Source organism: Plasmodium knowlesi, assembly GCF_000006355.2.
Source record: "Plasmodium knowlesi strain H genome assembly, chromosome: 2".
In the NCBI taxonomy this organism is placed as follows: Eukaryota; Apicomplexa; class Aconoidasida; order Haemosporida; family Plasmodiidae; genus Plasmodium; species Plasmodium knowlesi.
This window is the reverse complement of record NC_011903.2, coordinates 613,637-629,944: the sequence shown is the minus strand read 5'-3', so window position 1 is coordinate 629,944 and position 16,308 is coordinate 613,637. Positions and strand designations below refer to the sequence as shown.

Genomic DNA, 16,308 nt, shown 5'->3' with positions numbered 1-16,308 from the left:
GACACACCGGTGTGAACTTCGCAAAAGAATTCATCCTCTGCATCCGCCTGAAATGACGACTATTTCAAACAAATTCGTTTCCCCACTGGTTGTGGCTTCTTACCATGGCTGCTATGCCACCTATTTTTTTTTTTATCAAATTTTCAGCAAAAGTGCGAAAAAGCACAGTCCCGTTTGGTAAACTCAGCCTCGCTCCAGTACGTTCTAACAAATATGCACAGAAAGAAAAAAAAGGTGCATGGCTCTTCGGGGAGAATCTTCAATACTGCTTTTCTGGTATCCAGCCCTTTTCTTTATCCCTACGAAATGGGAAATGGATGTCATTTTTGAAAAATATAACAGGCCCATATTCCGCCACATAGGACGGGGGTACACACGCATGTACCCACACATATGACCCAGTATGTATCCACACGTATGTGTGGCACCCCCTCATTTAGCGCCTCCCTTTTTCTCCTTACGTATAAACAAATCTGTTGTATCTGGCCCGCTCGTCCGATCTGTGCAAACTCGTTCCGTTTCTCTTCCGCTCCTCGATAATTTGCCGTTCTCGGAACTTCACATACTTGGGGGGGGAAAGGATGGGGATATGCAAATGTCGTCACGTGCGCACGCAGGTACATGCGCAAGATGTTCTTGTAAATCTTGCGATTGACACTTTTCTTCCATTTCGAATGGGTATATTTTTTTTTCTCTCCCAATTTTCGCCATTTACGTTCCTTTTTCACGTACCTCGAGATTTTCATACTTCTCCAGGCATTTCCTCATTTTAATCATCACGTCTTTGCATCGCAGAATTGTCCACAGCCTTCCCACCGAACACTCCACGTAGTCATCAATTTCCGCCCTACAAAAGGGGTCATGTGGAAAGTGAGCATTCCCATGCAGGAAACGGTATCGTCTACATAAACATGCACACATTCCTATTCTCCTGGTGCCCTCTTGACCCATCAACCGCACGTCCATTTTTACCTGCATTTGTCTCGTAACTCCCGGGACAATATTTTCTGAGCTTCCTTCTTCTCCTTCTGTTCAATCACTACAGGGTAAGAAAAAAAAAAAAAAAAAAAGGGGAAGGAGGAAACGATCATGCCATGTGTTACATGAACAGGTAACTTTATAAGAACGCACAGAAGCATGTGGTCATACTAATACCAACGCATTAAAAGCATAACTCTGTGTATGTGCTAAACAACAAGCAGTTAGCCACTTTCTGTGATGCTACAAGACGTGGTTCACTCACGAGTGGCCTCCTTAATTTCGAAGTATGGAATCCTGTTGTTCCTGTTATTTTCTATAAAATCCTTTGGGAGCGATTTTTCAAAATTCTCCTTCGTTTCTTCATCGTAGTTGTTTTTTATGGCCTTCTGCTCTTCTGTTCTTCTTATGGGGGTCCATATTTTCCTCATTTTACGATGGCATGTTGGTTTGAATTTTCACATGGGGAATCCGCAACTGGGGGGGCTCTACCTATGTGGCATGTCGTGGGTTGATAAGTTTCTCCTCCTAAGAGGGAGCATACACATACCGGGTAGTATCAATTTGGGGAGAAATTACTATAAGGCAAAAATTCTATTTTGATCTGCACTGAATTTTCGTTGCTTTTAGGGATCTATCTTGATATTGTCAATTTTATTTGGATACTTGGGGGAAAGGGAAAAGGACCTTGCCGCCTTTTTATGCATGTGAGAAGGATTCGCAGAGCGGAAAAGAAATTACGCATACGTATGCTTTAGGAATGTTCCTGTTTGTGCACTTGAGCATATGCCCGCGTAACCCATTTGAATAATAAGTTCCGAGGGAAAAAACTCTCCATAGGGCTAAAGCTGCCTGCTCGCGCTTTGAATAAGCAAAAATGTGGGGACGTTTTTCCCCCTGCAATTTTTCTACTCTCACTAAGTAGTGCTACCAATGAAATGGTAACTGAGAACATTCCTATGACACAACGATAGAGAAAAAGATTTCGTTCCTTTTGAAACCTATTTTTTTGGGGACACACTGCTCAATAATGTATGTATTGCACGCTCACCTTTTCGGTTGGATTCGTTCGCGTGGACTCCCCTTTTTTTCAAGGGGGGCCTTAAAAATTGTAAAATTAAAAATTATAAAATTTTCACTTTAAAATGGCATGATGCTAACAAAGGATTAATTTCAAAAGGGAAAAGAAGTGGGCATATATTTGCGCTTAAATAAATATTCGCGCAGTTCCTCAAATATGGACAATTTTCTTAACAAAAAAAAAAAAAAAAAAAAAAAAAGGGACAACAAAATTTAATGCTGACCATTGGAGTGGTGAAACGGTGAAATGATTTGAAGGTTACAAAATATGGTTCACACACAAAAAAAAAAAAAAAAAAAAAAGTACGTCATATGCGATGTGCACATAGGTATACGTAACTACATACTTGATTGCGCATGTATGCGCCAACGTGTATACTCTAAACCACTGCTAAGGCAACATACAACGGTAGACGCAACTGTGCCTGCGTAAAAGGTGGCTAACGGCGGGGGAAGAAGCAATATACACCAGCGCTTCGCTTCACCCCCTTATTCTTTTCAGTAATCCCCAAGTTGGCATCTTTGTAGTTTGTTCATATTGCGTACATGACACTATTCCGGGCTCCGAATGTTTGCCATCTCATTGTAACAACCTAAATGGGTACTGCTCCAGATGAACTACGAGTTTACCGTGTGGTAGCCATGTGGCACTTACGTCATGGAAATGTAGTACTGGCCTCGTACCACCTCCGTACTAGTCCCCACAGAGCGGCATGTTAAACTGCGCTGCTACCTTGTTATACCTCTCCTTAATCTGGGGGTGGTGCAAAACCACGCCGTTGAGTTGGTTCCCCAGGGTGATCCAGTTGCTCCTAATATTGTGGGGCCGCCCGAAAAGCTCGATTTTTAAATTCTGTGGACACATTCGCTCAATTAGGGAGTAAATTTCGTCGGGTTTCCTAGAAGTTTCTCTCACCTCCGAGACGATGACATTGCAGTCGATATTTCTGTTAACAAGGGGGTTTCCTTTGATGCCAACGAGGCAATGCTCCTTGGAGTGATTCAGCCAGTGGCCAGTCCTACCAGTTCTTATAATTCTTTGCAAGTGATTTGTTTTAACCCATAAAATTTCTTCTACCCTTTTGTAACCCCATATTTGTAGGCACTCCCTTGCCAGTTCCATTGCCCTACCAGTGACCCACAGAAAAATCATGCCTTCATCTTGTATTAGCTGCACAGGTAACAGCTTCATTTCATTATCTGTCATCGTTCCGTAGGGTAAATCCATATGAATATCCCACGGAGGATCTGCCATCACGACACTAACGTACTGGTTGAAGATACTCAAGTCGAAGTTCCTTAAATCGCATCGTATCCACTGAGGTCCATAAGTATTATCCGTCATGCTAAAGATTTCGACCTTCTTCTCGCTCACGCATTCTTGATGTCTACCTACTGCCAGGTCATCTTTATCCACCGCATAATGAACAAATTTACACGTTTCAATATGCCTGCAAGTGTCTAGATAGGAGCAATCTCCCAGTGATACATCTGTATGCTCGGATATAATTTTTTTAAAATGAACTTTGTTGCATTCTTTGTTGTGCTTTTGGCATGCCTTTTTGGTTAAATATGGACATATAATTTTTACAGAGTCATCTTTTTTCTGAAACTTTTTTATTCGCATTTCTTCTATCACTGTTGGTGCTTCTATTATAGATAGAATGTTGGTCTTTTCCTGTTTTATTTTCTTTTCCTTCGCCGTTGGTTCGTTTAGTAAATTTTCTAGATAATTTACTTTGTTGCTACCACTGCTGTTGTTAACAGGTGTGGCACCGTCACTCTGATTATATTTATTTCCGCCTTGGGTACCGTCTCCATATTTTGCTTCATATTCCATGGCATAATTGGGGTTTTGAATTTGTTTTTTTTTTTTTTTTTCATTTTCTTGCAGAAGTGAGTTGTATGTGTTACTCCCTCTCCCGTCTGTCCCCCCGGTACTTCGGTACTCATACGGGATTTGCATACCCCCCGCGACCATAGGCATTTCTTTTTTATCTTCCATATATCCTCTGTCACTCTTTTTTGTGCCTCTTCCTACACCTATTCCATCTCCCCCTCGTGAGCCACTCCTACCCTGTTGAAACAAAAATTTGGTAAGTAAATTCTTCACATTCTTTATGTAAATAACTTTTATTATAATGCTTATGCCTACGTTTTCAATATCAATACAAGCGTTCTCTATCTTTATTTCTTTATGTTTTTCCAAATTGGGTTCACTTGAATTCATACCAACTTGATCCTCTTCATCTCTGCTGTTACGGGACATATATGTGAGTACCTCATTTAAAATGTTTATTTTCAATAACTTTACATTTTTCCTATTTCTGTTTTTGATTTCTCTCAATATTTCGACAGAAGACAGAGACATATTCATCTTATCTTTATTTTCATTTTCCTTCCCACACATTTGTAGCAATAACTTGCAGGTGTAAATTAACAAAGTTGCGCTGTCGTTTATTTCAATGTTACTTAAGTTGGTTAGTAACTCATATGCGGTGGTACCAGCTATGGGGGTTCCTTTCTTGTCCCTTTGCTTCGTAGGTTCTACATCCTTCGTACACATGTTTTCATTCACCGAGCGGGAGCTATGTGCGCTTTGACTCACATTGGAGGAGTCTCTCCCTAGTTTTCCGGGACGGATACTCCACTGTTCTGCGCCATCAGGCGTGTTGCTTCTGCTGAATACGGGGTTATCCTTATTCCCCCTCAGAATTACTTTCCTGTGGTTTGCGTCCAACAGGGGTTCCTCCTTCCCCTGCCACGTAGATTCACTAAAATGTGACCGGTCGACGTCGTGTCCCCGATCATCCGGATTTCTCCTGTCGTTTTTCCTATGACTTATCTGACTATAGCCACCAGAGTTGCTGCCCTCGGGGGGGGCCCTTCTTCCCTGGTTCCCCCACTCATCCCGCACGCGGTGTTCTTTATCTCTCCTTAACGTTTGTTCGATTTTACGTTCATAGGAATTCTCTTCATTTTTTCCTTCTCCTTTTCTTTCCTTCAAATTTGGTTCCTTCTTTTCTCCTAAATTATTGTCAATTATGTTTATGTTCCCGAGCAGTTCTCTTTTCCTTTTCAGATATTTCTCCCGGGCCAACGACATTTTAGGGGATTTTTTTCTTTTTCTTTTTTTTTTTTTTAATCCTTCAAAGCGCTCTCTAAGCCTTAACCATCAACCAGATATATGCAGGTATACGCTAACGGTAGATAAATGCGTTCATGCGTACGTAACATGCGAAGGGACACTCATATTCATACACTTACCATGTTTACTCTTCCTCTTTGGGGGAAGCAAATTTATGTTGCCACATATTCTGCCTTGCCTGCTCCCCCTTTAACCTTTCGCCTTTTCCCCTTTTTTTACGCACGCGCCGTGCACATTGATATGTATGCTCATATATGTATGAATCATTTTTTTTTTTTTTTTTTTTTTTTTATAATTTTTTTTCGTTATTTATTTCTTTTTTTCCTTAAAATTTCTTTCTTTTATCCCTTTTTCGACAGTTCCTCAATAGGTGTTATATCTTGTTCTCGTAAAAAAGTGTATAGGACATACGAGCGCGGACACTATATTACGGTTTCCGCGCAGAAATGGTGCGGAGGAACGCTTTTCAAAGCATAAATAATTAGACCTCTAACACAGAACGAAAGGAAGAATTATTAAAATAGAAAAAAATTATTAGGACAAAAATTTTCTAACTAAAAAAAAAAATAAGCACCTTGGATGTTCAGTAAAATGAAGTTGTAAACAAAATGAGAATAAAGTTAAGAATTTACCCAACAAATCAAAATAAAGTGGAAGAAAGAAAAAAATTTTTTTTCTCTATTATATTGATTACACACGAACATAACACTGTCATGCAACACACACAGGAAAAAAGAAGTTTAAGAATTAATAAAAAAAATAAAAAGGAAAAGGAAAAGGAATAAAAAGAAAAGGAAAGAAAAGAAAGAAAAAAAAGAATAAAGAAGGAAAAGGAAAAGGAATAAAAAGAAAAGGAAAGAAAAGAAAAGGAATAAAAAAGGAAAGAAAAGAAAAGGAATAAAAGAAAAGAGTGAAGGAATATTACGTGGCATAATAACGTATATTTCCTGGTCTTCTATTATTTGTTCCGGCCCTTTCCCCTCTTCCGATTGGTCGACGAGGTGGTTCATTATAGATGGTAGAAATATCGGTGGAGCTACCACCTAAGGTGGATGAGTCACCACCACCACCACCACCATCTAGGGTGGTGGAACCGTCGTCTCCTAGTGTGGAAGAATCATTCTCAGTGAAAGTGTCGTCAAAGTGCTGACGTCGACCAATAGATCTTCTTTCCATACTCCTTCCTCTTGTATTATTACTGCCACCAAAGAGGGATTTTTTTATTCCATCAAATACATCAGTATACTAAAAAAAAAAAGAAATATATATGTATATATTTGTATGTATATAAGTATATGTATATATGTCTATATATATGTATATGTATGTATATATGTATATATGTAGATGTTATATACATATTACTACCTGTTCTTTTTACCTTATATAAGGCAAATGCTACTGTAGGAAGTCCTATTAGTCCAACTGCGGAAGACACCGCTGTAGCAGGAAGTGTTGAATTCGTTGCAGGTGATGTGGGAATACTCACTTCCGTAGGTCCATGCACCTCCTGTGATTGACCTTCCATCGTCCCCTGCCCTTTTGATTTTAATGTATCAGCTTCCGAGAACAACTGTGCTAAGCAGGATAGGAGGTTCCCAATTTCTCTCTCTTCCCCGCCCGATAGAGGGGGCGAGTCCCCTTGAGTTCCTTTAGACTTCAAATCGTGTGGTTGGGGAATGTCGTTCTTATCTTTAAAGTTCGGCTTCCATAAGTTCGTCCAGAAATGGTCATTAGGATCTTCATTCGTTGCATCTAATTGACCATAAGCACTTTGTGCATCATTCAGATATTGCGTATATGCAACAGCGCATCCGGACCCGGCAGATTGGTTATTTTTTATGTTGTTCCATATTGTTCTATGATCGTAGTAATAATCGAATATTTTTCTCCGCTGGGTATTAAAATCTGCTTCCATACTGCTATTCATAAAGCTCCCCGCACACAGGTTGTTGGACGACCCATTCAATGTCTCGAATATTTGTTTCATAACCTCCTTAGGTGAAATTGCTCGGGAAACAGCACGCCCAAGTGAAGTAGGAAACCACGCGTTCAATTTGTCATGCAGCAGATCACCTAACCAAAAATAAAAAAAATCACACAATACCTCCACCTTACAGGGGGAAGATGGCAGCCGCGGTGGATCAACACTTCCTCCCTTAATTGTTGCAATCATGTTGGATGCATTACACCAAGCTTTGGCAATGTCCTTAGCAAGACCTCCCGCAGTATAATATTTTAAGGAATCCTGGGGTTGTCCTATTTTATCCTCCAATATTCCCTCTATTGCCCCTACCCAGGTAGCGTAATCTGGACACTTCTCTTGGACATCGTTGTTCCCTCTTTCAAAGTAGTTGTATATTTGTTTGGAGGGTAATTTATTTACATCACATGAATTCTGCAAAGAAATTGTTCGTGGAATATAAATATGCATACATACATACATGTATATATATATATATATATATATATATATATATATATATATATACCGTTGTTCTTACCATTCCTGAATTCGGTGCCATTTCCCCCCTATATACATATATTTACATTCTTCATGTATAAATGAAAATTTATATAAAAAAAGTGTTATTCATATATGTCTCCATTCGAAATGAATATATATATGAATTCCTTTTCCTGTTAAAGAATAATTATGAACGAAGAAAAAAAAAAAAAAAAAGGAACTTCCTATTATCCCTTCTTCAAAATATTGAGCATATGTTCCTCAAAAATTTTCATACACCGACAACATATATCATAAATGTATTAAATTATTATAAGAATATAAAAAATAGTAAACAGCCTATGAATAAATGTTCTGCAAAATACAAGAAAAATATAGAACATAAGTGGAATGATTAAATCTTGCATATTCTTCCTTTCATCCTTTATTCATATGGTTAAAGTAGGTATGGCCTCTTTTTCCCTATCACTCTCTCTCTCACTCTTTTGATTATTTCTATATTGCTATTTTACTTCATGCAGATCTTAATTGAACAAAAGGAGTGTAATTGTTTATGTAATCCACTTGGCAATAGTACCTAATAATTTAAAATTTTCTCTATGTAACCCTCTTTCGAATACTAATTCGTTAATGTTATAATTCGTTCATATTATAATTCATTATAATAATAATTCATTATTATTTCCGGATATCCTGAACTACTACTCTGCTCCTATGAACAGGAGAAGTGTAATTCCTTTCCCCCTTCTAATGAAAAAAAAAACAATTTGAACATCAACTCCAGCAGATGTCATTTATTTTATGTTCCCCCTTTGCCATTTCAATAATTATTAAAAAAAAAAAAAAAAAAGTTCCCTTAACAAATAGTTCATATAGATTATAGATGTAAAATATACAATTTTTCTCATTCCCTTTCCAAATGCAAAATAAACAATTATCCACCAGGATAAAAATATCGATTTATCCAAAATAAAAAAAAACAAAAAGGGAAAATAATATAAAATATATGGAAAAAATGTATTCCACATATAAAAACAAAAAAGTGTACGCACTATTCACATAATCATCCTTTTTACAAAAATGCACCCTACTCCATACCAACCATCCCCTTTTTCCCCATTATAATAAGTGCTGCATACTAATAATAATGATTTCCCTATTATCCTTTCCACCATTTTCGATAACTATACAACAAGCGCTTCATTTATATGCTTGGAAGGTTTATTAAAAAAAAATTGAAGTATATCCCCCTTCCTGTTAAATTTAATCCATACGTTTATATATGAATACACTTTCATCGATTCACTCCATTCGAACAAGTCAGTGGGCTCCAATTTTCAGGACTTATAGCTTCATGGTTCAGGGTTTTAGGGTTTTACGGTTTCAAGGTTTAGGGTTTAGGGTTCAGGGTTTAGGGTTTAGGGTTCAGGGTTCATCTTTCAGGGTTTAAGGTTCATGGTTTAGGGTTTAGGGTTTTCAGGGTATAGGGTTCTGGGTTTAGGGTTTAGGGTTTAGGGTTTAGGGTTTAGGGTTCAGGGTATAGGGTTCTGGGTTTAGGGTTTAGGGTTCAGGGTTTAGGGTTTTCAGGGTATAGGGTTTAGGGTTTAGGGTTTCCAGGGTTCAGGGTTTATGGTTACGGATTCAGGGTTTAGGTTTTAGGGTTTAGGGTTTCCAGGGTTCAGGATTTAGGATTCAGGGTTTTATGGTTCAGGGTTTAGGGTTCAGGGTTTAGGGTTCAGGGTTTAGGGTTTAGGGTCCAGGATTTAGGGTATAATGGTCTAGAGTTTAGGTTTCTGGGTATAATGGTCTAGTGTTTAGTTTTCTGGGTTCATGGTTCAGGGTTTACCATTTAGTGTTCAGGGTTTACCGTTTAGTGTTCAGGGTTTACCGTTTAGGGTTCAGGTTTTACCGTTTAGGGTTCAGGGTTTAGCGTTTAGGGTTTAGGGTTTCGGGTTTAAGGTTTAGGGTTTCAGGTTTAGGGTTTCAGGTTTAGGGTTTCAGGTTTAGGGTTTCAGGTTTAGGGTTTCAGGTTTAGGGTTGCAGGTTTAGGGTTTCAGGTTTAGGGTTTCAGGTTTAGGGTTTCAGGTTTAGGGTTGCAGGTTTAAGGTTTAGGGTTGCAGGTTTAAGGTTTAGGGTTTAGGGGTTCAGGGTTTAGGGTTTAGGTTTCAGGGTTCATGGGTTTAGGGTTCATAGGTTCAGGGTTTAGGGTTCACAGTTTAGGGTTTACAGTTTAGGGTTTACAGTTTAGGGTTTATGGTCTCAGCTTCACGGTTCAGGGTTTAGGTTCCGGGTTCATGGTTTAAGGTTCCGGGTTTAGGGTTCACAGTTTAGAGTTCAGGGTTTAGGGTTCATGGTTTAGAGTTCAGGGTTTAGGGTTTAGGCTTTTGGGGTTTAGGATTTAGGTTTTAGGTTTTAGCGTTTAGGGTTCAGGTTTTAGGGTTTAGGATTCCGGTTTCAGTTTTTAGGGTTAAAGGTTTAGGGTTTTCAGGGTTCAGGGTTTAGGGTTTAGGGTTTAAGGTTTAGGGTTTAGGGTTCAGCATTTAGTGTTTAGGGTTCAGGATTTAGGGTTTAGGTTTCAGGGGTTAGGGTTCAGGGTTTAGGGTTCAGGGTTTAGGGTTCACAGTTCAGGGTTCACAGTTCAGGGTTCACAGTTTAGGTTTTAGGGTTCACAGATTTAGGTTTAGGGTTCACATTTTAGGGTTTATGGTTTAGGGTTTAGGGTTAACGGTTTAGGGTTTAGTATTCTGGTTTCAGTTTTTAGGGTTTAGGGTTCATGGTTCTTGATTTATGCTTTAGGGTTCACAGTTTAGGGTTTAGGTTTCAGGGTTGAGGGTTTAGGATTCACGGTTCAGGTTTTACGTTTTAGGGTTGAGGGTTTAGGATTCACGGTTCAGGCTTTACGTTTTAGGGTTAAGGGTTCAGTGTTCACGGTTCAGGGTTTATTGTTTAAGATGAAGGATATTGGTTTCACACCTTTTGTCCTTTTTATTTTTTTTTTCCCCCTTTTTATATTTTATTGAAAAAAAGAAAAAAGAAAAAAAAATATATTCTTTCTTCCAATTTTTATTCTTATTTTGTCTGCAAAAAAATTTTTTTTCTTTTTTTTTTGGTGAAAGGGCATCCTTTGTTTTTAGAAAAAAACATTCTTCTTTTTTTTTAAGAACACACATTTTTTTTTTTTTCCTTTTTTTCCTTTTTTTCCTTTTTATATTTTCTTGAAAAAAAAAAAAAGAAAAAAATATATATTCTTTCTTCCAAATTTTATTCTTATTTTGTTTGCAAAAAAATTTTTTTTTTTTTTTTTTTTGGTGAAAGGACACCCTTTTGTTTATAGAAAAAAAAAAAAAAAACATTCTTCTTTTTTTTTAAGAACACACATTCTTTTTTTTTTTCCGCTTGCGAAAAAACATTCGTCTTTTTTTTAGAATACTTTTTTCTTTAAGAAAATTATTTTTTCTTTTTTCTCACTTGCGAAAAATATATTTTTTTCTTTTTTTTTTTTTTTTTTTTTTCTGCGTAAAGCAGGAAGATAAGCGCGCGCTCATATTGTGATGCGTCCGGTCCGCGAACACACAAAAAAAAAAAAAAAAAAAAAAAAAAGAGGGTGTATGATGAAATATATTACAGTTGCAAAAGGTCGCAAAATATAAAAAAAAAACACACACTTATCCGGCACAAGGAAAAATTGTGTGTACATGGCTGTTGGCACAAACAACCTTATAAGAGCATACATACACTTTAAACTAAAAATGTATACAGAATAACGAGAATATGCGGAAATGGCTGGGTTCAGCTCCCCGGGTTAAAGGTAAAGTTGGTTACGGGTTAAGGGTAAAAGTGGGTTCCGGGTTAAGGATAAAAGTGGGTTTCGGGTTAAGGATAAAAGTGGGTTTCGGGTTAAGGATAAAAGTGGGTTCCGGGTTAAAAGTAATGTTCGTTCTGGGTTAAGGATAAAAGTGGGTTTCGGGTTAAGGATGACGGAGGTTCCGGGTTAAGCATAAAAGTGTTTTCCAGGTTAAGGATAAGGTATGTTTTGGGTTAAGGATAAAAGTGGGTTCCGGGTTAAGGATAAAAATGGGTTCCGGGTTAAGGATAAAAGTGGGTTCCGGGTTAAGGATAAAAGTGGGTTCCGGGTTAAGGATAAAAGTGGGTTCCGGGTTAAGGGTAAAAGTTGGTTCGGGGTTAAAGATAAGGTGGGTTCAGGGTTAAAAGTAATGTAGGTTCCGGGTTAAAAGTAATGTTGGTTCCTGGTTAAGAGTAAAATTGGTTCTAGGTTAAGGGTTAAGGTGGGTTCCGGGTTAAGGATAAGGTTGGTTCCGGGTTAAGGATAAAAGTGGGTTCAGGGTTAAGGGTAAAAGGTGGGTTCCAGGTTAAAAGTAAAGTTGGTTCCGGGTTAAAAGTAAAGTGGGTTCCGGATTAAGGGTAATGTAGCATCATTGTTTAGGGTTAATGTTTGTAGTGTATAGGTTTAGGGTTTAGGGTTCACAGTTTTAGGGTGAAGGTGAATGTATGATTAGGGTTTAGGGTGAAGGTGAATGTATGATTAGGGTTTAGGGTGACAGTGAATGTATGATTAGGGTTTAGGGTTAAGGTCGAAGTAGCATCAGGTTTTAAGGTTAATGTAAAGTTAGGATCAGGGTTCAGGTTTAATGTTTGTAGAGTATAGGTTTAGGGTTCAGGGTTTACTGTTAGCATTTCAGGTTTTTAGGGTTCAGGGTTCAAGTTGTACCGAAGAAAATTTATTCATCTCATATGTGTAACGTTAAGAAGGTCCGGAAAGAAAAAATTCAACCCTTATATCATGCGAAATAAAAAAAATCTCCCATTGTAAAAAATTAAATCATGAATTTCTCTTTTTTTTTTTTTTTTGGTGTGTATGTAATTTTTTAGCATGAATCATCACATTTTTTGTAATTGTTTTAGGAACAGCTTATAATGATTATGGTATAGACATGGTTTTTATGATTATATGGAACGATTATATATTCTTTTTTTTACACGAAAAATATTATGAATACAATGTACATTTTTTTTTTTTTTTTCTCATTATTTGCTTTTTTTTTTTTTTATATTTTTTTATTTTATTTTATTTTACTTTTTTTTTTTTTTTAATAAAGTTTTAATTATATGAATGTTCTAGCGTTCTTCCACACTTTTTTTTCGCGGAAATCGTAAAATAGTGTTCGTGCGGAGGTGCGGGCGCGAGCGCTCGCGCGCGGATGTCCCATACATTTCTTTTACGAGAACAAGATATAACACCTATTGGGGGCAACTTTTCGCAAAGATGGAAACATAATTTAAGGAAAAAAAGAAATAAATAAAGAAAAAAAATTAAAGAAAAAAAATTAAAGAAAAAAAATTAAAGAAAAAAAAAAATGTGTGTTCTTAAAAAAAAAGAATGTTTTTTTTTTTTTCCAATAAACAAAAAGGTGCTCTTTCACACCAAAAAAAAAAAAAAAAAGAAAAAATTTTTGCAAAAAAAATAAGAAATAAATGTGGAAGAAAGAATCTTCTTCTTTTTCTTTTTATTCTTTTCTTTTATTCTTTTTTTTTTTTAAGAACAAATAAAAAGGAAAAAAAAAAAAAAATAATAAAAGAAGTTTAAAAAGAATAAGAAATAACATGAATATGCAAACTCCTTATTATGTCTGTTTATCACATAATTAAAAAAAGACAAAAAAGGGTATGAAACCAATATTTCTTCTTCCCAAATTAATTTACACTCCAAGGATATATATTTTCCAATATCATGACATTATGTCAAAAATTTTTGTGTGAGTGTGTATGTCTTTCCTTTCTGTATAATGAAATGATCTAAATATAACACATTATGAATGAAGGTTTTCATTCATTTCACACTCGTAAAACAAAGGTCTTAATTTCCACAGAGTGAAACTTTTAATTTATATCTTTAATTCTAAACCCTCAACCATAAACTGTGAACCCTAAACCCTAAAACCATGGATCCTAAACCGTTAACCCTAAAACATAACCCCTAAAACATAAACCCTAAACCCTACAACATGAACACTGAACCTTAAACCATAAACCCGGAACCTAAATTTGGAACACGTTCCATTGGAACACTTTCCATAGGAACACGTTCCAAAGGAACCCCTTCCATAAGAACCTCTTCCTTAGAAACCTGTTCTTCTTCCATAAATTCCGATCCCATGAACTCTTGAACCAAAAGTTCCAGAAAATCCTTCTGGTTCAATTGTGTGTCTCCTTTTTGACATTCATCCAACACTTCAAAATGAATTTCAATAATCGTGCGGCGATTCACGGGACCAGAACGTTTTGTTCTCGTTGGAGCAGAACGAGGTTTCCGTTCCTTCACCAATCGATATTCATGTGAAGCAGCTTCATCCGCATGATCGAGGACTTGTTCTTGTATCGATGAACCAGGAATTTCAGCAGGAGATCTTCTAAAACGTGGTCCTCCTTTACCGAGAGGACCAAAATACTACAAAAAAAAAAAAAAAAAATGGGAGGATATTTTTGCTCAAGATTGTAAAATGTTCTTTTTACACATTTATTTTATTTATTTTTCTTTTTTTAACCATTAAAATTTTTTTTTTTCCTTTTAATCATTAAAATTTTTTTTTTTTCCTTTTAACCATTAAAAAAAAATTTTCTTTTCCTTTTAACCATTAAAAAAAATTTTTTTTTCCTTTTAATCATTAAAGAAAAATTTTTTTTTTCCTTTTAACCATTAATTTTGTCCATTAAAAAAATTTTTATTTTTTATTCCTTTTTTTATTCTTTTAACTGTTAAAATTTTTTTTTCCTTTTAATCATTAAAAATTTTTTTTTTTATTCTTTTAACCATTAATTTTGTCCATTAAAATTTTTTATTTTATTTTTTTTTTAATCTTACCTTCCAAAGATAATAAGCCATAGCAGAAAGACCAATAGAGACAGGAGCCAAAGGAAGAAAAGGGGTAAGGAGATCCGTAAGAAGGATGGGACAGACTGTATTCTCTAAGGTTTGTTGCATATGGGTTTGTTCTGATTGGAGTAGTGGTTCCACATTGCCCTTTACACTGTCAGTGCCAATTCTGCAAGTTTCATAACCTTCGTTTTGTATGCACACAAAACAAGAATTAGGACCATTAGTATCTTTGCATGAAGATGATTCTTTCATAGTGGCATTAATTTTATCAAAAGCATGCTTTATACCATCCTCTATGCTACAATAGGGATGTACCCAACTATTTCCTTTTCTCTTCTCTTTTGCCATTGTTTGCAATTGTTTTGCATATTCTTTAAGAAATAAACAACCCATCGTTTGTCCAAACGATGGGCCATTAAACTGGCCCTTCTTTGGGCCGTTGGGACGGCCATAAATGTGCTTTAATCCTGAAGCAAAAAGCAAACAAGCTGCTTTATTTGTTTTGCCCTCTTTATGGCCCATTGCATTCCATTTATCTTCTTTGTCTTTGCAGTATTCGGCGACCTTCGTCTGATTATGCGGTTTTATCATATAATCCAGAAGTTCCGTTAATTCATTTTCAGCGTCTTCGTTTATGTCACTCTGATCATAAAATAAGAAGGGAAGGAAAAGAAAAATATATATATGCATGTATACACATATGTATACACATATGTGTATACATATATATATACATATATACATATACACGTACATATACATATATATATGCACATCTACATATATACATATACATATATATACATATATAAAGATATACATACATATGTATACATATATACATATATGTGTATATATGTAGTTGTCTACCGCGCCTTACCCAAGATGGTTCTGTTCCATTTGGAAGTGTTTGTCCATTTTTAATCTTCTTCGTGTAGTGTTGTTTAATGGCACATTGGACTTGAGTACAGAAAGTAGTTATTTCATTTATTTTGTTTAGTGTTTTTTCTTTGTTAGGAGTGGTTGTGTTGGTTGCGTCTTCCTTGTCGAGGAGGTCGGTCATATTCTTCCCTACCTTGTCAGTGGTTTTGCTACCAATTTGGCAACTGTGAAAATCTTTTTCGTCTCTGTTGCAAACAAAACAAGAATTAGTACCATTACTACCAGCTGAGCATTGAGATGCTCCATTCTTCATAATGTCACCACTTTTACCAAAGACATGTTCTATTACCTCCGTCATTTTTTCATTATTGAGAGGACATTGTTTTGTTGATTTTTCTATTAATTGATCAGCATAAAGATTAAGTGCTGCGCACATCATAGTTTGTTTAAGTGGTACAGCATGGACTTGACCGTTGTTGTTCTTAATATCAGAAATGTGTTTTAAACCTAAAGCAAAAAGCTTACAAGCTTTTTGCTTTGCAGTTATTTCTCCTGGTGTGTCGTTTGACGTCGAACCGACGTCATTGCAGTATGAATCAGCCTCTTTCCATTTCTTTTCATTCGTAATATTCTGTAGAAGATTCTTTAATTCATTATTGACTTCATTTTCGATGTCACTCTGATCATAAAAGAAGAAAAGAAATAAAGAAAAATATATATGTATATATGTATACACATATGTATACACATATGTGTATACATATATATATACATATATATATATACATATATACATACATATATACACATATGCATATATACATATATATATATATATATATATATATATATATATAT

General features: G+C 36.0%; 4 protein-coding genes across 4 annotated transcripts; all 4 read right to left on the bottom strand.

Annotated features, from left to right (window-relative positions):
• Positions 1–259: 259 nt before the first annotated feature.
• Positions 260–1,409, bottom strand: PKNH_0214500 (uncharacterized protein; the record flags this gene model as incomplete). Its single annotated transcript, XM_002257781.1, has 5 exons — positions 260–299; positions 462–565; positions 733–847; positions 973–1,039; positions 1,244–1,409. 5 exons carry the CDS (start codon positions 1,407–1,409, stop codon positions 260–262), a joined length of 492 nt encoding a protein of 163 aa, XP_002257817.1.
• A 1,343-nt stretch (positions 1,410–2,752) lies between these two features.
• PKNH_0214400 (N6-adenosine-methyltransferase MT-A70, putative) lies at positions 2,753–5,164 on the bottom strand (the record flags this gene model as incomplete). Its single annotated transcript, XM_002257780.2, has 1 exon — positions 2,753–5,164. The coding sequence occupies one exon, from the start codon at positions 5,162–5,164 to the stop codon at positions 2,753–2,755; it is 2,412 nt and encodes an 803-aa protein (XP_002257816.1).
• Positions 5,165–6,127: 963 nt separating this feature from the next.
• Positions 6,128–7,731, bottom strand: PKNH_0214300 (KIR protein; the record flags this gene model as incomplete). Its single annotated transcript, XM_002257779.1, has 3 exons — positions 6,128–6,451; positions 6,588–7,604; positions 7,711–7,731. 3 exons carry the CDS (start codon positions 7,729–7,731, stop codon positions 6,128–6,130), a joined length of 1,362 nt encoding a protein of 453 aa, XP_002257815.1.
• A 5,979-nt stretch (positions 7,732–13,710) lies between these two features.
• PKNH_0214200 (SICAvar, type I (fragment)) lies at positions 13,711–16,129 on the bottom strand (the record flags this gene model as incomplete). Its single annotated transcript, XM_002257778.1, has 3 exons — positions 13,711–14,139; positions 14,554–15,210; positions 15,449–16,129. Coding segments are annotated over 3 exons (1,767 nt in total), but the record flags the coding sequence as incomplete, so codon positions are not given.
• Positions 16,130–16,308: the final 179 nt, after the last annotated feature.